This window comes from Ranitomeya variabilis, chromosome 2, assembly GCF_051348905.1.
Source record: "Ranitomeya variabilis isolate aRanVar5 chromosome 2, aRanVar5.hap1, whole genome shotgun sequence".
NCBI classification, from domain to species: Eukaryota; Metazoa; Chordata; class Amphibia; order Anura; family Dendrobatidae; genus Ranitomeya; species Ranitomeya variabilis.
Genome location: NC_135233.1, coordinates 953,603,287 through 953,628,848, shown reverse-complemented (window position 1 = coordinate 953,628,848; position 25,562 = coordinate 953,603,287). Strand labels below are relative to the sequence as shown.

General features: G+C 41.2%; 1 protein-coding gene across 6 annotated transcripts in view; it reads right to left on the bottom strand.

Moving 5' to 3' along the window:
• The window catches only part of DOCK10 (dedicator of cytokinesis 10), a 500,094-nt gene that overhangs the window by 174,193 nt on the left and 300,339 nt on the right, over positions 1-25,562 (bottom strand). For all 6 annotated transcript variants that reach the window (XM_077290787.1, XM_077290784.1, XM_077290788.1 and 3 more), the window contains exons 10-17: positions 24,529-24,612; positions 24,106-24,252; positions 18,611-18,838; positions 11,934-12,056; positions 11,421-11,503; positions 10,243-10,365; positions 5,689-5,768; positions 1,074-1,261 (exon numbers count right to left, since the gene is read on the bottom strand). In XM_077290787.1, coding sequence (XP_077146902.1) covers positions 1,074-1,261; positions 5,689-5,768; positions 10,243-10,365; positions 11,421-11,503; positions 11,934-12,056; positions 18,611-18,838; positions 24,106-24,252; positions 24,529-24,612 — 1,056 coding nt within the window. The remainder of the gene's footprint in view (positions 1-1,073; positions 1,262-5,688; positions 5,769-10,242; positions 10,366-11,420; positions 11,504-11,933; positions 12,057-18,610; positions 18,839-24,105; positions 24,253-24,528; positions 24,613-25,562) is intronic.

The following is a 25,562-nucleotide window of genomic DNA, read 5'->3' as shown; positions in this document are numbered from 1 at the left end:
TGTCTGTACAAGTCCCCTCTATAAGTTGTAAAGCGCTGCGGAATATGTTGGCGCTATATAAATAAAAATTATTATTATTATTATTGTGAGGCAAAACTGGTGTACAAAATCACTCTAAACAATCGGCCCAAATTTTGGCAATGTTTTTAGAACCCCATTTCCATGCAAATAAAATCTAATGGGTAAAGATTGGTAGAAAAATTGGCATCAAAATCCTCATTTTAATGCCTCTTCCATGCTGTTTCAAACATTATTGCAGACTTAGAGGGAAATTCATTATGGGTTTTACTCTATATCTAGAATAAAAAAAATCACAAATTTTTGTGCAATGTGTAGTTGTGACCCCAAATTTTGCCACTTTTCTAGAACGTAAGTGGGGCTTAGCGGAGGTGGCCTGGTCAACTGTGGCTCCTCGGATTTACCATCATTTATTAATTATAGCGGAAATGTACAATGGCTCATATCTGGGGTAGATTTCTGATTCTAGACAAGTGTACAGCCACAAAATGCACCATATTTATTAAAAAATATGCTAAGATTGTGGGGCATCTTAATGCAGCAGAATTTTGAAATATCTGTCTTGATTAATTCCCCCATCAGTGTTTTGTAGGAAACATGGTGGGTATAGAAATCTCTCATGTCTTCCACATGTTTCAAAGCTTTAATGCAGCTAAATGGGGTATCATGCCCTAAGCATATAAAGACATTACAATGGTTACCTTGTACAGAGTCTAAATTACGGCCTGTAGTATAGTGCAGAGCTGCATCCATTACAATTATCCATTGGGATAACTGTACTAATTCTTCCAGTATTTGATAATTGGCCCGTGACTACTGTAAAGAATACAGTTCACAAAATGTACTTTTCTAATCCAAGCCCTGAGCAAAAAATTGAACCAGTAGGAAATACTGTGACATTTCTGCTCCGAAGCCAGCAGAACTCTGAATTCTGCTCTGGACAGTACTATAGGCCGTGCAAGTATTTACTGCACTATGTTTCTTAACACTTTATACAGATTGTAGCCATATCTAAACTGTAAAATCCATGATCAGTTAACGGATTCTCATCTTACCTTGTGAAAACATTTTTGGCTATCAAACTTAAGGTGTTTGGGGTAAATATATATTTGGTTCTTATATATCCTGTAAGGCTGAGAGTATTTGGTTGATGCCTGTACAAATTCTTCTACTTCAACAGTGGGTGGATATTTCTCTATTTCACCAAATGGCTTGATTGGTATTAGAGATGAGGTAAGGCAGTCTGCACAACAGAAACCAGAAATATAAGCATCCGCGTTTTACAGGTGTTACTTCATCTACGGTCAAATATATTATTATTCTTTGCTGATATAGAGCCATTAATTCCACAATGTCTTACATACATGATCATCGCTGTGATAATAACAGTCTAATTTCCAGAGAACCTGGGGGCAACTGTGGTGGGATTCGAGCCCAGGATCTCAGTGTTGCAAAGCAACTCTGCTGTCTACTGGGCCACCCTGCTGCCCCAAGTATACAATTTAGGGGCCAATAAATGGTCTCTAAAATGCTGTTTGATGGTGCTCAAACGTGTGAATATTAGAAGAACAAAGTAATCATTGATCAAATTAATTCCTGCACTAAAGGTACCTTCACACTAAACGATCCGTGACGTTGCAGCGTCCTGAATAGCGATATCGTTGTGTTTGACACGCAGCAGCGATCAGGATCCTGCTGTGATATCGCTGGTTGTTGCTGAAAGTCCAGAACTTTATTTGGTCGTCAGATCGCTGTGTATTGTTGTGTTTGACAGCAAAAGCAACGATGCCAGCGATGTTTTACAATGGTAACCAGGGTAAATATCAGGTTACTAAGCGCAGGGCCGCGCTTAGTAACCCGATATTTACCCTGGTTACCATTGTAAAAGTAAAAAAACACTGCATACTCACCATCTGATGTCTGTCACGTCCCCCGGCGTCCGCGCTGCTGCTCAGAGCTTCCTGCACTGAATGTGTCAGCGCCGGACGGAAAGCAAAGCACAGCGGTGACGTCACCGCTCTGCTGTTAGGGCCGGCGCTTACACAGTGCAGGGAAGTGGACGCCGGGGGACGCGAATGTAACTATGTAGTGTTTGTTTTTTTACATTTACACTCGTAACCAGGGTAAACATCGGGTTTCTAAGTGCGGCCCTGCGCTTAGTAACCCGATGTTTACCCTGGTTACCAGGGGACCTCGGCATCGTTGGTCGCTGGAGAGCGGTCTGTGTGACAGCTCTCCAGCGACCACACAGCGACGCTGCAGCGATCGGCATCATTGTCGATATATCGCTGCAGCGTCACTAAGTGTGAAGGTACCTTAAAAGAACAGTAATTATGTGATAAGAACATTTATTTGTTTTTCTTCTTGACACTGTAAAGCCATTGCTGAGCTCAGTAAAGATATCATCTGATGATTAAAGTATTCTCTGTACATAACAATGGAATAAATGCCATCTTGTGATCACAACATAAGTAAGCTATGCTCAGACCTGCAGCTGGGATTAGAATAATGAGTTAAATAAGTTATTGTTTAATAGAGGATGCCTAAATCAATGCATTAAGCATATACAACCCTTGGGAAAAATTATGGAATCACCGGCCTTGGAGGATTTTCATTCAGTTGTTTAATTTTGTAGAGAAAAAGCAGATCACAGACCTGGCACAAAACTAAAGTCATTTCAAATGGCAACTTTCTGGCTTTAAGAAACACTAAAAGAAATCAAGAACAAAAAAATGCGGTAGTCAGTAATGGTTACTTTTTTTAACCAAGCATAGGGAAAAATTATGGAATCACTCAATTCTGAGGAAAAAATTATGGAATCATGAAAAACAAACAAACCAAAAACATTCTAACACATCACTAGTATTTTGTTCCACCACCTCTGGCTCCTATAACAGCTTGCAGTCTCTGAGGCATGGACTTAATGAGTGTCAAACAGAACTCTTCATCAATCTGGCTCCAACTTTCTCTGATTGCTGGTACCAGATCAGCTTTGCAGGTTGGAGCCTTGTCATGGACCATTTTCTTCAACTTCCACCAAAGATTTTCAATTTGATTGAGATCCGGACTATTTGCAGGCCATGACATTGACCTTATGTGTCTTTTTTCAAGGAATGTTTTCACAGTTTTTGCTCTATGGCAGGATGCACTATCATCTTGAAAAATGATTTCATCATCCCCAAACATCCTTTCAATTGATGGGATAAGAAAAGTGTCCAAAATATCAACATAAACTTGTGCATGTACTGAAGATGTAATGACAGCCATCTCCCCAGTGCCTTTACCTGACATGCAGCCCCATATCATCAATGACTGTGGAAATTTGCATGTTCTCTTCAGGCAGTCATCTTTATAAATCTCATTATTGGAATGGCACCAAACAAAAGTTCCAGCATCATCACCTTGCCCAATGCAGATTCGCGATTCATCACTGAATATGACTTTCATCCAGTCATCCACAGTCCATGATTGCTTTTCCTTAGCCCATTGTAACCTTGTTTTTTTTCTGTTTAGGTGTTAATGATGACTTTTGTTTAGCTTTTCTGCATGTAAATCCCAATTCCTTTAGGCGGTTTCTTACAGTTTCCACCCATTTGTTCCTCATTTGTTTTGTTGTGCATTTCCTGTTTTGGAGACATATTTTTTCTACAAAATTAAACAACTGAATGAACATACTCCAAGTCCGGTGATTCCATAATTTTTGCCAGGGGTTGTACATACAGACACATCTATTAAAGAGGTTTCAGGAAATTGACATGACCACTGTAGCCGACAAACACAGTGACTGTCGATGTGACGGAGCCAAAACACCAAGACCTGAGCGGGGCAGGGAACAGATACTGGAGCATGGGATGGGGCAGGTACCTCCTGTTTGTTATTTTAGGCATTTTTGATCTTTTGGGGTCCACTTTTCAGAAAGTGGAAAACCCCTATAAAAGCTACAATTTCTTACAAAACACTATTACGCATAGAGATATAGTATAAACAATGTCCAACAATATAGCCAAAGTGAAAAAGAGCTAGTCCACATTCACGGAAAAGCAATCTTCAATAAGAGAATGAAATATGTTGTAGCAAAGACTACTAGCAAGACCAAAAAATATTGCTGCAACATCTTTCACTGTCTTAATGATAATTATCTATGTCTGCATCTTTGCACTACTAGTATTCAGTGTGCCAGTCCATGATTATTACCTGCCTATATTGTCTATGTGCACTACAATATGATAATATCAGGTATTTGGCTTTTAATATTATTGTTCTATTATTTTTGTCTATTTTATTTAACTGCAATTTTACTCGATTGTATCATTATACTTCCATTGTGTGCAAGTATAAAGGTACACCGACACGTTAGCTTTGACATCATGATTACGGGTGCCCAGAGCACCTGAAACGCGGAGTTGCTGAGATTCTAATCTGTCACCAGTTTTGTATCGTACGCTCCATAAATGAAGATTTTCCATGTAGCTGGACTAGCCCTTTTCACTTTGACTTTTGCATACAAGCAACAGTGAGTTGGATATTTTCGATTCCAACAAAAGAGCGCAAACATTTACTTTTCAAAGTTGGTCATCTCAGGCACTTATTTTAAAATAACTAGAACCAAAAGGAATGGTAAGGAAGGGCACGTATTGTATGTAGGGTTTTTCTTATGCTATACTGTATATTTCCCTCTATATGACAAGGACAACTAAATGTGCCATGTAAAATGTTACTTCCCTGCAAACAGCAGCAGACATCATGAGCTTTGCTTTGATCTGCTACTTTGCAGTTTGTTCCCATACTCCACAAACCTACACATTGGTCCATTGTTTTTTTTAGAAATTGGTGAATGTTTTGTCTGAGATGAGGAAAGTAGGTGCATTGGACATGGTATAGAGACCTTTCAGAGTGCTGAATCTGGAAAGTACTGCCCCTGTGCTGATGTTATTTTATGCTAATCAACCTGGTAAACAATATGGATATTATGTTTCAAGGAATTCTTTATACATCCAAAGTGTAAGGCCTCATTCAGACATCAGTGATTTTTTTTAATATTCTTTGTTTCATCAGTGTTCTTGTGTCAGTTTTGTTAGACTTTGATCAGTTTTTACTCGGATGAGAAAAAGAACAAAAACTGATAGAAGTTTCTCAACCCTCTCAAGTCAAACAGTCCATGAAAATCAGACACGACACCACACGGATGGCATCGGAATGCTGTCCAATATTTTCACTGATCCATAGACTTGTATTGGTGAGATTGATTCTAGACTCAGATCAGAATCAGTCCACTCGGTCTGCAAAAATGCACAGACATGTGAACAGCCCCACAGACTATAATAGGTACTAGTGTAATCTGTGAAAAACACGGTTATAACACGTACATGAAAAACTGGCATCTGAATTAATATCCAATGTTTTTGGATAAATTTGCATATTGTATACATCAATTTAATTATTAGTGGAGGTGGCAATTTAATTTACATGATGACAGTGTGGGGGGCACTGACGAGAACATCAAACTGATAATGACACAATTGCTTAGACAGGAACTCTGATGAACACATTTCGAGAGGCTTCATATTCAATATAAAAACCCAGTATAACAGAATAAGTAATAAGTAGATATGGAAACATAAAATTACAACGTCGTAACTACAACAGAGGGATAACAGAAATCTGTCCTACTTGACTGTTCCAGGGGTACAGCATCTACTGATATATCCAGGTTTCCAGGGATGATTTGGATTTTGCTAATCTTCTCTGCCCTGTTTTTAAAGGAAATAAACAGCACATGAATCTAGATGTAATTTTGCAAATAACTTTACTTAGGATTAAGTTGTATTACCTCTATGAATCACTCCAAAGTTCTAGAAACCAGGTGTCGGGCATAATAGAAATTGAGGCTGTAAGTTTGGGCTGGCAAGTTATTGGAAAATGGCAGTGAAATGCACATACCGTAGTAAAGTGAGAGAAGGAAGGTCCAGCTAGAAATAAGCAGATCGATTAGCTGGACACTGGTCCTGCATCCAGATCGGTGAAGACTAGATGGGTGGCCTTCAAATCTCTTCCCTTCCGGAGTCCCCAGCACAGCATTTGATTTGCCAGGGCCAGCACAATGTCATCTGTGTAACGTTGTGCCGGCATGCTGTGTTGGGGAAGGGAAGAGATTTGAAGGCCACCCATCTAGTTGCCACTGATCTGGATGCAGGAGCAGAGTCCCGCTAATCGATCTGCTCATCTCCAGTTACATCACCTTTAGTGCTGCCAAATATCTGATGAAGAGGAACCGTACACTCAAAAAGAGTGAAAGGCAAATTACAGAGCATGAGAATCATGATATTTACCGGACTTATGAGACCGGTCGTATGTGTACCAGTCTAAAAGAGAGGTGAGGGAAGCAAGATGTTCAGCCACAGATTTTATGTGAAAGTACAGATACATTGTAAGACTTGTATGATAAATGCATAAACTCCTTTGATCAAGTATTACATTTTAAAGGGCTCTTTCTATAAGGCCGGGGTCACACTACTGTAAAATACGGATGAGTGCTATGTGAGAAAACATAGCATACCACTCGGACCACTGTTAATCTATGGGGCAGCTCACATTATCGTATTTTTTTCTCAGGCGTATATCGTCCGAGACTCGCCAATGCAAGCCTATGGGTGCGAGAAAAAATTGGACACCACACTGACCATCCATCTAGCTTGTTGGTCGTCAGCTGCTCTGGTGATGTGGCAGCTCCGGATTGGTCCACGGGCAAGGTCCTGTCCGACTGGACTTGAGCTTATGTAAAAAAGGCTCTCAAAGGCACACGCCGGTGCGGCAGTAAGCCGTTAGAATTCCGGCACCCCCGGAAAGGAGTTTGTCTGAGTGAATTCAGGGCTGGCTTTTAGCCATAGAATTCCAGCACCTCCGGAGAGGAATTGGCTGAGTGTTTTTGCTGGCTATGTGACCACTGTTTGCTATCTACCCCGTGTGCGGGTTTTCATCTCCTGTGAGGTTAACAGGGATCATATCTAGCGGCATTTCTATTCCATTACTGTGTGCGACTGACAAGGCTCTATAGCAGAGCATCTTTTCTGGAGTGACACAGCTCTATAGCAGAGCTTCTTTTCCGTTATTGTGTGTGAGTGAAACAGCTCTGTTTCGGTGCGAGAGTGACACAGCTTCGTGTGCTGTTCACTGAGTGATGTGTAACTGGGTGTTCCGCCATAGTTCACATTAGCTGCAGTTTTACACCTCTGCACGGTGGACCCCGGGTTGCGATGGCACTTCTTTATAAAATTTTGTTTAGTGCGATCTGCCAACCCTAACACTTTGTTCATGTCATTTTTTTCATGGTGTAAGCTAAGTGCACACTTGCTAAAGCATACATCTGGCGGTTTTCCCTACGTGCGCTGTAATGTTCTCATAGACCCTCATTCACCAGACATTAAAAAGTGTATTCCTTTGGTTTCCGTCTGGCTGGTTTGTGTCCTCATAGAGATTAACTGTAAAATAAATACTGTGCTGTACTATAAAGAAAGATACTCCGAAAAGGCACACTGTGCGGTTTACATTGATATTTATTTTTTAACAATGGGTCTCCATGATAGATGGGATGCCTAGGTATCAATCCTGACTGTGACCCCTGGCAGGCATGTACCTCCTCTACACTCACTGTATCTCTAGTTTATTCTTGTAGCCAAATCTGAGATCAGAGGAAGAAAACTAATAAGTATTTTAATTTCCTTACATCTTTATTCATTCTTAGCATTAACTCCTCCAAAAACTCAAGATATACAGTACTTTATGAACAAGGAACTAAACTTTTGTTCTTGCTTATCTAACGATATAAAATATTAAAGGGGTTATCCATCGCTACTCACTTTGGAGGTTAGTGGCGCCAAAGTTTCCTGCTAATTAGATTTCGGTGCACAGAGGCCGGACAGTACAGGATGTCTTTTCCCCCCTGTCTGTGATTTCTCGGCCCCCTGCTGCCTCCGATTTGTGAATGATTGGCCTCTTCTGTTTGAAATCTCAGCAGTGACCTGTCGTTCATACACCAAAGGAAGGCGGAGGGGCCGGGGAATCAGACAGGGAGGAGAATACCCCCTATAAAGTCCCTCCTCTTTGTGCCAAAATTAATTACCAGAAACTTCACATGGTGATTAAAGAAGAAAAACAAAGGGGATTTCTTCACCAAAAGAATCAGTATTACAGCACCATTACAGCCATTTCTGTACGTTTCTTTACAAAATCATGAAAGACAGTTTCTCTTTAAGGCATTTCAACCAATTGTTATCAATATTCATAAGCTGAAAGTAAAGTCTATACAACCTCACGATGGCTGCAGTGAGATAACTGTGCTACAACAATCACATGGCTTTTATGTAAACCACATGTTCCCGCAACGTGTAAGCCTGGATTGAAAAACAGAACCTGGGGCCGATTTACCATGGTGCGGCTGTGGATAAAAAGGCCCGCTTCTACCTCCAAAGTAGGTGAAATTGTACATTCTGAGGAGCTGTTGGGCTGCAAAGGCCCCATATATTGTTCTTGCACAGTGGCCTCTTTTGTGTAAGTCCGCCACTGATCCCAACAATTTCCACACCATCAGTGTAAATACACACAATTGCTTACTACACTGCTCAAAAAAATAAAGGGAACACTAAAACAACAGAATATAACTCCAAGTAAATCAAACTTCTGTGAAATCAAACTGTCCACTTAGGAAGCAACACTGTTTGACAATTAATTTCACATGCTGTTGTGCAAATGGAATAGGCAACAGATGGAAATTATTGGCAATTATCAAGACACACTCAATAAAGGAGTGGTTCTGCAGGTGGGGACCACAGACCACGTCTCAGTACCAATGCTTTCTGACTGATGTTTTGGTCACTTTTGAATGTTGGTTGTATTTTTACACTCATGGTAGCATGAGACAGACTCTACAACCCACACAAGTGGCTCAGGTAGTGCAGCTCATCCAGGATCGCACATCAATGTGAGCTGTGGTGAGAAGGTTTGCTGTGTCTGTCAGCGTAGTGTCCAGAGGCTGGAGGCACTACCAGGAGACAAGCCAGTACACTAGGAGACGTGGAGGGGGCCGTAGGAGGGCAACAACCCAGCAGCACGACCACTACCTCTGCCTTTGTGCAAGGAGGAACAGGAGGAGCACAGCCAGAGACCTGCAAAATGACCTCCAGCAGGCCGCAAATGTGCATGTGTCTGCACAAATGGTTAGAAACCGACTCCATGAGGATGGTCTGAGTGCCCGACGTCCACAGATGGGGGTTGTGCTCACAGCCCAACACCGTGCAGGACGCTTGGCATTTGCCACAGAACACCAGGATTGGCAAATTTGCCACTGGCGCCCTGTGCTTTTCACAGATGAAAGCAGGTTCACACTGAGCACATGTGACAGACGTGACAGAGTCTGGTGACTTCGTGAGAGTGATCTGCTGCTTACAACATCCTTCAGCATGACTGGTTTGGCAGTGGTCAGTAATGGTGTGGGGTGGCATTTTTTTGGAGGGCTGCACAGCCCTCCATGTGCTCACCAGAGGTAGCCTGACTGCCATTAGGTACCGAGATGAGATCCTCAGACCCCTTGTGAGACCATATGCTGGTGCGGTTGGCCTTGGGTTCCTCCTAATGCAGGGCAATGCCAGACCTCATGTGGCTGGAGTGTGTCAGCAGTTCCTGCAAGATGAAGGCATTTAAGCTATTTACTGGCCCACCCGTTCTCCAGACCTGAATCCGATTGATCACGTCTGGGACATCATGTCTCGCACCATCCACCAACGTCACGTTGCACCACAGATTGTCCAGGAGTTGGCGGATGCTTTAGTCCAGGTCGGTGAGGAAATCCCTCAGGAGACCATCCATCGCTCATCAGCATGCCCAGGCATTGTAGGGAGATCATACAGGCACGTGGAAGCCACACACACTACTGAGCATCATTTCCTTGTCTTGAGGCATTTCCACTGAAGTTGCATCAGCCTGTAACTTCATTTTCCACTTTGATTTTGAGCATCATTCCAACTCCAGACCTCCGTGGGATATTAGTTGTAATTTACGTTGATCATTTTTAGGTTTTATTGTTCTCAACACATTCCACTATGTAATGAATAAAGATTTACAACTGGAATATTTTATTCAGTGATATCTAGGATGTGGGATTTTAGTGTTCCCTTTATTTTTTCGAGCAGTTACTAACTCATGTACAAGAGACAGATCACATTATCTCACCTCCTGTATTCAGACACCAGTTTAATGAGGTCTTCTGTGGAGATCTTATTGTTTTCCTGCCTGAAGAGAGGTGAGAACCTGGAATCTCGATCAATGGTTCCATAGTTGTCTTTAAATAGTGGCCTGCAAAATTGACAGATATTGTGAACATTTTCTCATAGACCAATACTGTAAAAAAAAAAGAGTTACCGGTATATGTACAAAGATTATTAGAAAGAAATATAAGAATAATTTATTAATTATTTATTAATAATTACTTGGTATGTCTTAAAGAATAGAAGGTTCCTGCCTACATGTAACATCACTGTGACCAGATGGGTGTCTGCGGCTACAGGACCACTGCTCATTGGAGCCCTGGATTATGTAGGAAATCACATACTCATAAGAAATGTAGTAGGAAGCTTGCTTATTACACATTTCCAAAAGTAGTCCATTCATATTGGTGAGACTGGATTCCCACAAAGTTTCTGCAAAACTCCACGACCATTAGCGACAGGCAAGACGTTTGTAATTTTTTTCTGATGAAGGGCACATTGAGTTTTAGGAAGTGGCTTCTTGGGGTTAAGTTCTCCCAAAGAATATTTAGTGTTTTTTTTTTCATGCACAAATAATGTGGTGAGATGTTAGTAAATCCCATGCCCACTGTGCATTGAGCTGTAGAGATTGACCCGAGGTGCGTGCAATTTAGAAATATGCAACGTGCCAATTTTTCTTGTGATAAATATTCATGTTATTTACAGATTTTGCTCATAGACACCATGTGAGAAGCAGAAAGTCAGTATATAAAAAATGCATATGCAATTGTAATGCTTTTCCGCAGTCGATGCACCGTAAAAACGCATGTCATTTGCACATGAATAAATATTACATGTATCCCTACTACATACTGGGATAGGATCTTGGAGATGGGAATACCCCTCTAAGGCTACGCTCCCACGTTGAGCTTTTGGTAAATTTTCGATGGAGAAACTAACTGACATGTTGTGGATGTGAAACACGCACCGCAGGTCAGGTTACGCTGCATAAAACAGAAGCACAGCAGACAGGAGATTTCTATACATCCCATCTAGTTTGCTGGAACGGTAAGACGCTGCGTCAAAACTCCCCAAAACTCATAGTGGGCACACAGCCTAAATGTGCCCCACAGGGTTCATATAACCATAATTATCATTAATTACCTGACTGTCCAAGCAAATGGCATCCGATATTTCCCCAACCTGCTGCAGAACTGCTTTGCTGACTTCAGCAGTTTTTGTGCCGTCTACAGGAACAAACATATACACTTCACATCAATGTACACAAGTAAATACTGCAAGGTGGATTTGCCTAAATACATGTCTCTGACTACTTGATGCAACACTCACATAATAGGATGTAAAAAGAAACAACAGAATAGTTTTACTGGGTCAAACATAGCTTACGGAGATTTTGTAGATGGGAAGAACTCTAAAAGCCTTTACTCCATGACCTGCTAATGCATTTCTGTTCATGGGCAGCTGATAGAAATGATTTCCAAGACAAATGACCCCAGAGTCCTGTTTATTTCTTCTACATGATGGAGTATGCCCCGAGAAAACATATTCTGCTTTACTCATCGAGTCACCTACAGTCCTCAATGACTCCTTATCATACACTGGATGACGGCACTACATGACGGTGTTATATACAATATCCAGCTGCGTCCACTGTACCTTGCTAGAATCTGAATTCTTCACATACGGCTCAGCATTGTTGGCAATATTTCCCATAAGAACTTTTTCTATTCTTGCAATTAATACCACTTCATTATGAGGATTGGCCACTGAGAAAATGGCCTGTGAAATAAAAATAAGAAAGGCGTGATACATGGCAAAAGAAAAAAATGATGACATTATAGAACAAGTGACAATTACCAGAACGAGAAATTCGATTTCAAAGCAACTTATATGGAACATGAAACGTAACGACCATGTACAACAGTATACCCAATTATTCCAATGCCTCTAAAATGAAAAGAAAAGCAAATCCGCAACCAGTCTTGATTCATTTTTCCTCTTTGCTTTGTGTCTCCTGCTCATGGTAAGACATGAAAACAAACTGCAAGTTCTCTGATCCTGCAGTCATATTGCGTTCCATCTGTCACCTAATTCCTATTAGTAGAGGAGAGATCAGAGGCTGCGAGGGGTTTGCTTGTTGCCTGCTACTACAGAAGCACATAGGCTTATATTGGATGGGAACCGAAACTTGTAATCAAAGAACGTGTTCACACAAGCATATTAAAAAAAACGTAAGTTTCATGTAGAAAACTTGTATGTGTAAACTTGTATGAATGTTCCATATGAGATCCATATTTTACTACGTAACTGGGCAATATACTACGTGGCTGTGCAATATACTACGTCACTGGGCAATATACTACGTCACTGGGCAATATACTACGTCACTGGGCAATATACTACGTCACTGTGCAATATACTACGTCACTGTGCAATATACTACGTCACTGGGCAATATACTACGTCACTGGGCAATATACTACATCACTGGGCAATATACTAAGTCACTGTGCAATATACTACGTCACTGTGCAATATACTATGTGGCTGTGCAATATACTACGTCACTGGGCAATATACTACGTCACTGGGCAATATACTACGTGGACATGCATATTCTAGAATACCCGATGCGTTAGAATCGGGCCACCATCTAGTATTAAAAAAAACGCAAGTTTCATTTAGAAAACTTGTATGTGTAAACTTGTATGAATGTTCCATATGAGATCCATATTTTTTCTGTGGACCCATAGACTTGAATGGGCGAGTCTGGCCCAACATACAGAAGAAACTAGTGAATGCTGCCATTTTGTGTCATGTGCAGATGCAGCCAGTGAAAAAAATGCAAATCTGAACAGCCCAATAGAATAAGATTGGTTTTGGTGCTGTTCCTGTGCTATCCGTTTGTTTACACACAGCACTTGGACCCAAAATGCGCTCATTTTTAACTCCAGAAACGTTATTTTGCTAGTATTTGCCTGAGAATATAGGGACATTGAATGTCAAAGACCACGGAAAGGCTTTACATCTACAGGTCTGCTGACTGCAGTTTACACATTCTGAAATGTAATAAAAACATATGGACGCCTGCAAAGGCATTTTTTTATTTGACCCATGACGCCTATGTGGCGTCATGGAATGATCGCATCCCTGCAGATCGGGTGAAAGGGTTAACTCCTATTTTACCCGATCTGCAGGGAGAGGGGGAGTTGTACTTCAGCCTAGGGGGGGTGGCTTTGCCCCCACGTGGCTACGATCGCTCTGATTGGCTGTTGAAAGTGCAACAGCCAATCAGAGCAATTTGCAATATTTCACCTATGAAAATGGTGAAATATTGCAATCCAGCCATGGCCGATGCTGCAATAGCATCTGCCATGGCTGGAAATCATGTTCTGGCCCCCCCCACCGCCCCCGATCTCCTCCCCAGTCCTCCGTTCTGTCCGGTACCCCCCTCCGTCCCCCTGTTCGCTCCCCCGTGCTCCTGTCCGCTCCCCCGTGCTCCTGTCCGCTCCCCCCGTCCTCCGATCCCCCCCCCCCTGTGCTCCGATCCACCCCCCCCACCACCCCCTCATACTTACCGAGCCTCCCGAAGTCGGTCCGTCTTCTCCCTGGGCGCCGCCATCTTCCAAGATGGCGGGCGCATGCTCAGTGCGCCCGCCGAATCTGCCGGCTGGCAGATTCGTTACAAGTACATTTTGATCGCTGTGGTAGGTTCTATCACAGCGATCAAAATAAAAAAAATAATAAATAAACCCCCCCCTTTATCACCCCCATAGGTAGGGACAATAATAAAATAAAGAAAATATTTTTTTTTCTTTTTCCACTAGGGTTAGGGTTAGAACTAGGGTTAGAACTAGGGGTAGGGTTAGGGGTAGGGTTAGGGGTAGGGTTAGGGTTATGGCATGTGCACACAGTGCGGATTTGGCTGCGGATCCGCAGCGGATTGGCCGCGGATCCGCAGCGGATTGGCCGCGGATCCGCAGCGGATTGGCCGCTGCGAATTCGTAGCAGTTTTACATCAGGTTTACAGTACCATGTACACCTATGGAAAACCAAATCCGCTGTGCCCATGGTGCGGAAAATTCCGTGCAGAAACGCTGCGTTGTATTTTCCGCAGCATGTCAATTCTTTGTGCAGATTCCGCAGCGTTTTACACCTGTTCCTCAATAGGAATCCGCAGGTGAAATCCTCACAAAAAAACCACTGGAAATCTGCTGTAAATCCGCAGGTAAAACGCAGTGCCTTTTACCTGCAGATTTTTCAAAAATCGTGCGGAAAAATCTCACACGAATCCGCAACGTGGGCACATAGCCTTAGGGTTGGGGTTGGAATTACAGTTAGGGTTGGAATTAGGGCTAGGGTTAGAAATAGGGTTAAGATTAGGCTTGTGGTTAGGGTTACGGATAGGGTTAGGGGTGTGTTGGGGTTACAGTTGTGGTTAGGGTTGGGATTAGGGTTAGGGTTGGGATTAGGGTTAGGATTGGAATTAGGGTTACGGGTGTGTTGGGGTTAGGGTTGTGGTTAGGGGTGTGTTGGGGTTAGGGTTGTGATTAGGGTTATGGCTACAGTTGGGATTAGGATTAGGGGTGTGTTGGGGTTAGTGTTGAAGTTAGAATTGAGGGGTTTCCACTGTTTAGGCACATCAGGGGTCTCCAAACGCAACATGGCGCCACCATTGATTCCAGCCAATCTTGCGTTCAAAAAGTCAAATGGTGCTCCCTCCCTTCCAAGCCCCGACGTGCGCCCAAACAGTGGTTTACCCCCACATTTGGGGTACCAGCGTACTCAGGACAAACTGGGCAACAACTGTTGGGGTCCAATTTCTCCTGATACCCTTGCAAAAATAAAAAATTACTTGCTAAAACATAATTTTTGAGGAAAGAACAATTATTTTTTATTTTCACGGCTCTGCGTTATAAACTTCTGTGAAGCACTTGGGGGTTGAACGTGCTCACCACACATCTAGATAAGTTCCTTGGGGGTCTAGTTTCCAAAATGGGGTCACTTGTGGGGTGTTTCTACTGTTTAGGCACATCAGGGGCTCTGCAAATGCAATGTGACGCCCGCAGACCATTCCATCAAAGTCTGCATTTCAAATGTCACTACTTCCCTTCCGAGCCCTGTCGTGTGCCCAAGCAGTGGTTTACCCCCACATATGGGGTATCAGCGTACTCACAACAAACTGGGCAACAAATATTGGGGTCCAATTTCTCCTGTTACCCTTGTGAAAATAAAAAATTGCTTGCTAAAACATCTTTTCTGAGGAAAGAAAAATGATTTTTTATTTTCACGGCTCTGCATTGTAAACGTCTGTGAAGCACTTGGGGGTTGAACGTGCTCACCACACATCTAGATAAGTTCCTTGGGGGGTCTAGTTTCCAAAATGGGGTCACTTGTGGGGGGTTTCTACTGTTTAGGCATATCAGGGGCTCTGCAAACGTAACATGATGCCCGCAGACCATTCCATCAAAGTCTGCATTTCAAAACGTCACTACTTCCCTTCCGAGCCCCGGCATGTGCCCAAACAGTGGTTTACCCCCACATATGGGGTATCAGCGTACTCAGGAGAAACTGGAAAACAACTTTTGGGGTCAAATTTCTCCTGTTACCCTTGCAAAAATAAAAAATTCTGGGCTAAAAAAATATTTTTGAGGAAAGGAAACACATTTATTAATTTCACGGCTCTGCGTTATAAACTTCTGTGAAGCACTTGGGGGTTCAAAGTGCTCACCACACATCTAGATAAGTTCCCTTGGGGGTCTAGTTTCCAAAATGGAGTCACTTGTGGGGAGTTCCTACTGTTTAAGCACATCAGGGGCTCTGCAAACGCAACCTGACGCCCGCAGAGCATTCCATCAAAGTCTGCATTTTAAAACGTCACTACTTCCCTTCCAAACCCCGACGTGTGCCAAAACAGTGGTTTACCCCCACATATGGGGTATCAGCGTACTCAGGAGAAACTGGACAACAACTTTTGGGATCCAATTTCTCCTGTTACCCTTGGGAAAATAAAAAATTGTGGGCTAAAAAATCATTTTTGAGAAAAGAAAAATTATTTTTTATTTTCATGGCTCTGCGTTATAAACTTCTGTGAAGCACTTGGGGGTTCAAAGTGCTCACCACACATCTAGATTAGTTCCTTCGGAGGTCTAGTTTCCAAAATGGGGTCACTTGTGCGGGAGCTCCAATGTTTAGGCACACAGGGGCTCTCCAAACGCGACATGGTGTCCGCTAATGATTGGAGCTAATTTTCCATTCAAAAAGCCAAATGGCGTGCCTTCCCTTCCGAACCCTGCGGTGCGCCCAAACAGTGGTTTACCCCCACATATGGGGTATCATCGTACTCAGGACAAACTGGACAACAACATTTGAGGTCCAATTTCTCCTATTACCCTTGGGAAAATAAAAAATTCTGGGCTAAAAATAATTTTTGAGGAAAGAAAAATTATTTTTTATTTTCACTGCTCTGCCTTATAAACTTCTGTAAAGCACCTGGGGGTTATAAGTGCTCACTATGCATCTAGATAAGTTCCTTGGGGGGTCTAGTTTCCAAAATGGGGTCACTTGTAGGGGAGCTCCAATATTTAGGCACACAGGGGCTCTCCAAACGCGACATGGTGTCCGCTAATGATTGGAGCTAATTTTCCATTCAAAAAGTCAAATGGCACGCCTCCCCTTCCGAGCCTTGCCGTGCACCCAAACAGTGGTTTACCCCCACATATGAGGTATCGGCGTACTCAGGAGAAATTGCCCAACAAATTTTAGGATCCATTTTATCCTGTTGCCCATGTGAAAATGAAAAAATTAAGGCTAAAAGAAATTTTGTGTGAAAAAAAAGTACTTTTTCATTTTTACGGATCAATTTGTGAAGCACCTGAGAGTTTAAAGTACTCACTATGCTTCTAGATAAGTTCCTTGGGGGGTCTAGTTTCCAAAATGGGGTCACTTGTGGGGGAGCTCCAATGTTTAGGCACACAGGGGCTCTCCAAACATGACATGGTGTCTGCTAGCGATGGAGATAATTTTTCATTGAAAAAGTCAAATGGCGCTCCTTCCCTTCCGAGCCCTGCCGTGCGCCCAAACAGTGGTTTACCCCCACATATGAGGTATCAGCGTACTCAGAACAAATTGGACAACAACGTTCGTGGTCCAGTTTCTCCTTTTACCCTTGGGAAAATAAAAAAAATTTCGCTAAAAGATCATTTTTGTGACTAAAAAGTTAAATGTTCATTTTTTACTTCCATGTTGCTTCTGCTGCTGTGAAACACCTGAAGGGTTAATAAACTTCTTGAATGTGGTTTTGAGCACCTTGGGGGGTGCAGTTTTAGAATGGTGTCACTTTGGGGTATTTTCAGCCATATAGAACCCTCAAACTGACTTCAAATGTGAGGTGGTCCCTAAAAAAAATGGTTTTGTAAATTTTGTTGTAAAAATGAGAAATCACTGGTCAAGTTTTAACCCTTATAACTTCCTAGCAAAAAAAAAATTTGTTTCCAAAATTGTGCTGATGTAAAGTAGACATGTGGGAAATGTTATTTATTAACTATTTTGTGTCACATAACTCTCTAGTTTAACAGAATAAAAATTCAAAATTGCGAAATTTTCAAAATTTTTGCCAAATTTCCATTTTTTTCACAAATAAACTCAGAAATTTACCACTAACATGAAGCCTAATATGTCACGAAAAAACAATCTCAGAATCGCTAGGATCCGTTGAAGCGTTCCTGAGTTATTACCTCATAAAGGGACACTGGTCAGAATTGCAAAAAACGGCAAGGTCATGAAGGGGTTAAATCCATGTTATAATGGGCTAACAATCAATTTTACAATTGTGATTCACAAAATGTGTGCACCATTTACCTTCAATAGGCCATTTGCATTTGGCTGTATAATGAGTTAAAGGGGTTGTCCAGTTGGTAGGTGTCTCACCACTGGGTCCAGCACTGATCATCAGATCAGGGAATATTTATGTCTGACAGGGCACTTTTATTCTCTTTATAAATAGGTGTGGCAAGTTTGACGCCCGCCGCTCCATTCGTTCTGTAGCAAGCATAATTCAGACATACAAAGTGCCTAGCACAAAACTTTGAATGAAACCCCATTGCGAAAAAAGTTTTGAAAAATATACATTTATATAAAAAAAAACATGCTTCCAAAGATGTTCATATCCTTTAAGTAATGTATGTCGGCAGATGGAACTATTTCTGGACTTTTGGATATTACCAGGATTTTATCATACAGAAGAGAAGTAATTTGTATCACAAATTCAGAGCGCAATGCTTCTGTAATGGGAGGTAGTAATGATAGATTTGTTGGTAAATTCTCTTCTTTACCTGCTTAGGATATTGCATCCATTTTTCATGGAAGCCACGGACTTCGGGCTCTTCCAGTACTTTGGCAGGACTGAAAGATGGTGATGTTGTACCGTTCCCCACAGGTCCTGTAGAAGTGCAAATCATTTGTCTCACAATGTCGTGGTTTAGGTCTACATGGAAATCTGCTGATATCTTCCTCCCTTCTTTGATGTCGTAGAGAGCGACACTTACAAAGAAGGGTTCAATCTGTGGACATGGGCAAACAGGGAAGTAATTAAAAAGGACCCCAAGAGAAACGTATAACATATATATAGAAACAGGGAACATTTTAGTGTTCAGACTTGGTCTATATTATATTCAGTAGTCTGTGATTGAGGTGAAACCACAAGATATAACACATTTATAATACATTAGGTATCAAGGCTAAAAAATATACTGGGGCAGATTTACTAAAACGGTTCAATTTTTAGATCATGTAGACTACATAGTCTTACAGTATGTCCAGAAAATGGTGGATCTCCAATAACCACCTGAAAAAGTGCTCAAAAGAATGAACATATGCATTTCTATGTAAAATCAACCTACTGTTCACAAGTTTTAAGCGCTTAAATTTTCAAAAAACGCAAAAAGGTTAAAAGAAGTGACAAGACCATTCTTCAGACATTTTCCGCTTTGAAAGCATTCTATAAGAGAAGACAGCGGGAAGGCTCAAAAGATGTTTGGGCGTCTTTTTAAGCACAGTGTTAGGGTTTTACTTCAAAACCGCTAGCAGTTTTTTCATTATTGAATGCAGTAAAAAATGTCCGGAAAATGCCAATAAAATAGATGCCCCTGAAATACTGGAAAAATGCTGAAAAAAACAACCAAGAGAATGCTAAAACAGTCACGTCTATAAAAAACACAGACATTACCTGGAGACTCTTTCTCTTGAAAAACTGAAGTCTCGCCCACCCGAAAAAGACATTGTGTACACCTACCCTAAAAAATCAAATCTGGTCAAGCTGGCTGATAATGATGGTGCATTTTTAGACTGTCTAATTTATGGTTGCATCACCTATTAGGTGGCTTACTTTGGGCCAGAAATTTGCCCCAACATGTTGGCACAATTTTGACACTCAGTGTCGTATCTCAGACCTCCGCCTGTCAAGAGTCAGACAACATGGCTATAACAAGTGATGAATGTGGTACACGCCATGGAAGACAGTTATTCAGTATAAATTAAGTCAGAATTCTGGCACATTTAGCTAAGTAAATCTGTTCCAATAAGTAATAAATCTATCTTACTCAACCTGCTGAACATATGAGCATACACTTTTGTTAAATGTCACACAATTTTGGCAGATTTGGCAAATCTGATGTGCATAGGGTCCTCCAAACCAGAGGTGTCCGTCAGTGTCTTGTTCCCCTTGCCCTGCTGAAAAACATGGCTGAGCATTAATGTTCACGGTGCAGATGGGAGGGGAAGAGCTGTTGGCTGGCAGCTTTCTCCATGGTACTCATGTGCACTTCTGTCTGATGAATTGCCAATTGACTGAATAGGATTACAAGTACTTTTATACTACAGGGAGTGCTTGTTGTCTTTCCACAGATGTTTCCACAATATTGGTTCTAATAAAACACTTTCATTTTACCAATCCATGCCAACTTTTTTTTTTCCCTCCAGCATTCCTATAGCTTCATGCAACGGAATTAGGTTTATAAACGCTTTATATAATTTCTAATGGATACACACAGACTACACTCACAGCAGATTCCACAGATACCCAATCCTATTAGTAACTACTTTCAACCTCCTCCACTAAAGTTATTAAAACTTTTTTTTCAGCAAAATTATTTGTTCCACTTAAATTAAAGGATGTGAAACAGCTATTTCTCACTGCTCCTGATTCAACACTTTATTGTTTGCATAACAGAACTGTTTAATTAGCTAAAGTACAAAACAAAAAAAGTAAGAAACATGGTTCTGGTTGCATTGGGGGCAAACTGTGCCGCCTAAAGATACTGTAGCTTAAAGGGAATCTTCTAGCAGAATTTCACACCCCAAACTACATATATTCGCATGTCGTTCTGTGACAGACAAGTCCAGCAGTACCTTTTCATGTCCTCTCCATTCCTGAGAAATACGCATTTGAATTGAAATCAAATGTACAAATGGATATGGTAGATCTGAAGTCACTGTCACACCAGCTCTTTTCCCCATCCAGCACCACCTCCTTCTGGTTGACTAAGGGCTCCTTTGCCTGTAGCCATACTGTATAGAGGCTATCAGACAAGAGGGACGAAGAGGCTGTGGGTGTGGAATAGAGCTGGATTGACAAAGGCTTAAGATCTTCAGCCTCATTTGTACATCAATTCAAACACTGATTTCTCAGTAAAGGAGCAATGGACTGGCCATGTAAAGGTAGTGCTGGACTTGTCTTTGAAAGATCTAAATGTACATATAAATAGTTGGGGATGGGGAGGGGGGTGAAATTCCACTAACAGATTCTCTTTAAAGGGAACCTAACATTACTAAAAACGTCTGACTAAGACTATATTCAGTACATTCTATGAATTCTTATATTGCACGAGTGGGGAAAAGGTGAGTAGGACATGGGTCTCAGCAACAGGACTCTTGATGAGCAAAAATTTGGACATATCACTATCTCATCTAAGAAAAAGTATTTGAAAATGACAGATAGCCTTGAAGACATACTAAGATTAAAAAAATTGAATATAAACTGGTTCGATTAAGCATATTCTTTATTTTGAAAAGGTGTGCAATTGTTTTTTTAGGTTTTTTTTTCACAGATACAAACATTTAATCTTGTCATATATTGGCCCGGTAATATAGTGAGGGAAATAATTATTTGATCCCTTGCTGATTTTGTAAGTATGTCCACTGACAAAGATATGAACAGTCTATAATTTTAAGGGTAGGTTAATTTTAACATTTAAAGATGGAATATCAAAAATAAAATCCAGAAAATCGCATTGTAAAAATTATATAAATTTATTTGCATTTTGCAGTGAGAAAAAAGTATTTGATCCCCTACCAACCATTAAGAGTTCTGACTCCTACAGACCAGTTAGACGCTAATTAATCAACTCATTATCTGCATTAAAGACAGCTGTCTTACATAGTCACCTTTATAAAAGAATCCTGTCCACAGACTCAATCAGCCAGACTCTAACATCTACAACATGGGCAAGACCAAAGAGCTTTATAAGGATGTCAGGGACAAGATCATAGACCTGCACAAAGCTGGAATGGGCTACAAAATCATAAGTAAGACGCTGGGTGAGAAGGAGACAACTGTTGGTGCAATAGCAAGAAAAGGGAAGAAATACAAACTGACTGTTAATCGACATCGATCTGGGGCACCATGCAAAATCTCACCTTGTGGGGTATCCTTGATCATGAGATCATGAGGAAGGTGAGAAATCAGCCTAAAACTACACAGGAGGAACTTGTTAATGATCACAAGGCAGCTAGGACCACAGTCACCAAGAAAACCATTGGTAACCCATTATGCAGTAAAGGTTTAAAATTTTGCAGTGCCCGCAAGGTTCCCCTGCTCAAGAAGGCACATGTGCAGGCTCGTCTGAAGTTTGCCAATGAACACCTGGATGATTCTGTGAGTGATTGGGAGAAGGTGCTGTGGTCAGATGAGACAAAAATTGAGGTCTTTGGCATTAACTCAACTCGCCGTGTTTGGAGGAAGAGAAATGCTGCCTATGACCCAAGGAACACCGTACCCACTGTCAAGCATGGAGGTGGAAACATTATGTTTTGGGAGTGTTTTTCTGCTATGGGCACAGGACTACTTCACTGCATCAATTGGAGAATGGATTGAGCCATTATGGATGTACCATAAAATGCTGAGTGACAACCTCATTCCCTCCGCCAGGACATTAAAAATGGGTCGGGGCTGGGTCTTCCAGCAAGACAATGACCGAAAAAATACAGCCACGGCAACAAAGGAGTGGCTAAAAAAAACGCACATTAAGGTCAAGGAGTGGCCTAGCCAGTCTCCAGACCTTAATCTCATAGAAAACTTATGGAGGGAGTTGAAGCTCCGAGTTGCCAAGTGACAGCCTCAAAATCTTAATGATTTAGTGATGATCTGCAAAGAGAAGTGGAGCAAAATTCCTCCTGACGTGCGCAAACCTCATCATCAACTACAAAAAACTTCTGACTGCTGTGCTTGCCAACAAGGGCTTTGTCACCAAGTATTAAATCTTGTTTGCCAGAGGGACCAAATACTTATTTCTCACTGCAAAATGAAAATAAATTTATATCATTTATACAATGTGATTTTCTGGATTTTATTTTTGATATTCTATCTCTCAATGTTAAAATTATCCTTAAAAATTATAGACTGTTCATGTATTTGTCAGTGGGCAAACTTACAAAATCAGCAAGGGTTCAAATACTTATTTCCTTCACTGTATATGAGGAAGTTAAATTATGCATCAGGATAATTTTGGGCCAAAAGGATTAAAGAGCCTTAGAACATATTTAGTGGTGAGCTCTTGTAGGAATTGGATACAATTGTGCTGACTACACAAAGTTTAAAGTCTATTTAGTCACAGTTCCCTCTGTGCATTCTCAAACAAATAACACATTAATGAAAATGTCACACCCTTTGAGCAGCTAGAGATGTTTTGGGTCCTTCTGACCTCATTGGAAAATACAGTACTTTTTTGTGCAAAAACAAATCAATGACTGAAATCTTATTCACTTGATTTTCAGTAACAGACATTTCTGCAACAAATCTGAGCAGTTTAAATATACCCTAAAAATGTTTGACATGGATGTTCATAACATTAGAGACAGTTTTGGTCGACAACTCCAAGAGCCCTTCCTCCTAACTGCCCAGCCCTCCTCCTCCAAAACCAACTTCTCTACCATTACAAAAGATCGATTCTCCACTCTACTCTCAAGATCACATCTCACCACCTGTGCACTTGACCCGATCCCATCCCACTTCATCCCAAACCTCGCCACAGTCTTCATCCCAACCCCATATTACAAAGGGTAAGGAAACGCTATAATTATTTATAAGCAACACAAATCTGATACTGAGACACTGCTCTTCTACTCTCGGACACTACACAATCTGCTCCCCAGGGGAGTAGCTATTAGGTACTCAGGGGAGGGAACTAGGGCATGCACTTTGGGTGTTGAGCGCCAGGGGCACTAAAAAGGGCAGCAAACTGAAAGCCTGGCTACGGTTATGGCAACACACATCCTCCAGAGAAAGGAAGAGCAGAAGAAATAGCAGGTAGGGAATTTGTGACGCCCTAAACTCTGGATTAGGAGGAAATATCTACGTGTTCAGAATAAAGGACATCATGTGATGCATTATCATTTATAAAGATAGAAGAATGCCTTTGATGTTTTCCTGAGTGCACAACTTTGACGGTTATTGTAAGGAAGACTAATTTTAGCAACAGGATTCTAATATACTCCATCATAACAGTGATGCCATATTGATTTTCTTCTATAAAAGAAGAATCCTTTCACATACATTGGTTACGGGTTCATTCTCATTCTCTTTGATGCAGGCCTGTAGATTCAGACTTAGCGATTTACAAGATATTATAATCTTCTTAGTTGTCTTTTCCTCGAAGGGTTTGAGCGCAGAGTCATTTGCTGAATTCTGCAGCTTTGTTACCTAAAAATGATAACAGAATGAGATTAGCGAAGAAGACAATGGCTTCTGTCCCTACAGGCATGTCACTGTCATCTGTGTGGTTGCCTGGCAAACTTCCATTGTTCTATGGGGTTGCCTTCCCATAACGAATCAATAACAAAGAGGAAAATCGCCTGCCAAAGTTTCCATACATAATTAGCACTAATTACCAGACTGTTCTATATATACAGTATATATATGTGCTATGTTACAATAAGTAAGAGATGAGATGATAGCGCATAGGGTTCAGTTACTTACACAAAGATCGGGGTCTAAGGAAAACAGATTGTTACGCTCACAGTTCCTGGTAGTTCTTATAGTTTCATCTGTTTCTGAAAGGTACTAGAGAAGGTAGCAGAAGATTCAATATGCTGCTTTCCTGAGTTATTAAAAACAGTCTGTCACCCCGAAAGTGAAAATTAAACTTAAACATTTGTATAGGTAACTTAGTCTCTATATAAATCATACCAGGCATATACATGTTAATGTTATATTTGCAGAAAAAAATAATTTTTATTTCATATGCAAATTAGGGAGCTTTTGTGCACCCCTGATGTGGCCTAGGGCTTGGTGAAGGAGGAGACGGTGTTGGGTGTGGAATAGAGCTGGAGTGACAGAGGCTTCAGATCTCCAGGCTCATTTGTTTATCAATTCAAATGCTGATTTCTCAGTAATTGAAGAAAAGACAGTCTAGATAAAGGTATTGATGGACTTCTCGTGGAAACTACATGAACATAGAAATACTTTGGGGTTTGAAATTCTGCTGACAGATTCCCTTGAAGATAAATTTTACTTTTCACCAACAGAACCATATAGAGAAACTGTAGATTGCAGATCTCTGTGCTTAATATAACAATCTGTCATCTTTGGACTAGCCTGCAAGCCAGGTCACGGACGGTGAGAAGGTAATGTTTTGACAATTTATGAAAAAAAAAACCATGATTCTGTGAGTTTTGTAGGCATTCCCAGGTAGAATAGGAGAAAGGTAATACGTCACCTATATTTTTTCTTACTAAATAAAAAATATTAGATGGTGACACATTTTTTTTCCTAATTTGTCTTTATTTCTTAATTTTATTCTGTTGTTGCACTTGAGCATGGTTGCTGCCATCTTGCCTGAGCTCAGTTACCAACATTTAAAATATGTAGCTATAGGGACCAAAGGTAACAACAGACTGGAAATGTTCATTGACTTCTATGGAAGAGTTTACTAGATATTCTTTGAGGCCTGCAGTGAAGGAATTGTGAACAGTGTGGTTCTGTGTCAGCAGTCATGGCATCAAAGGGTAACA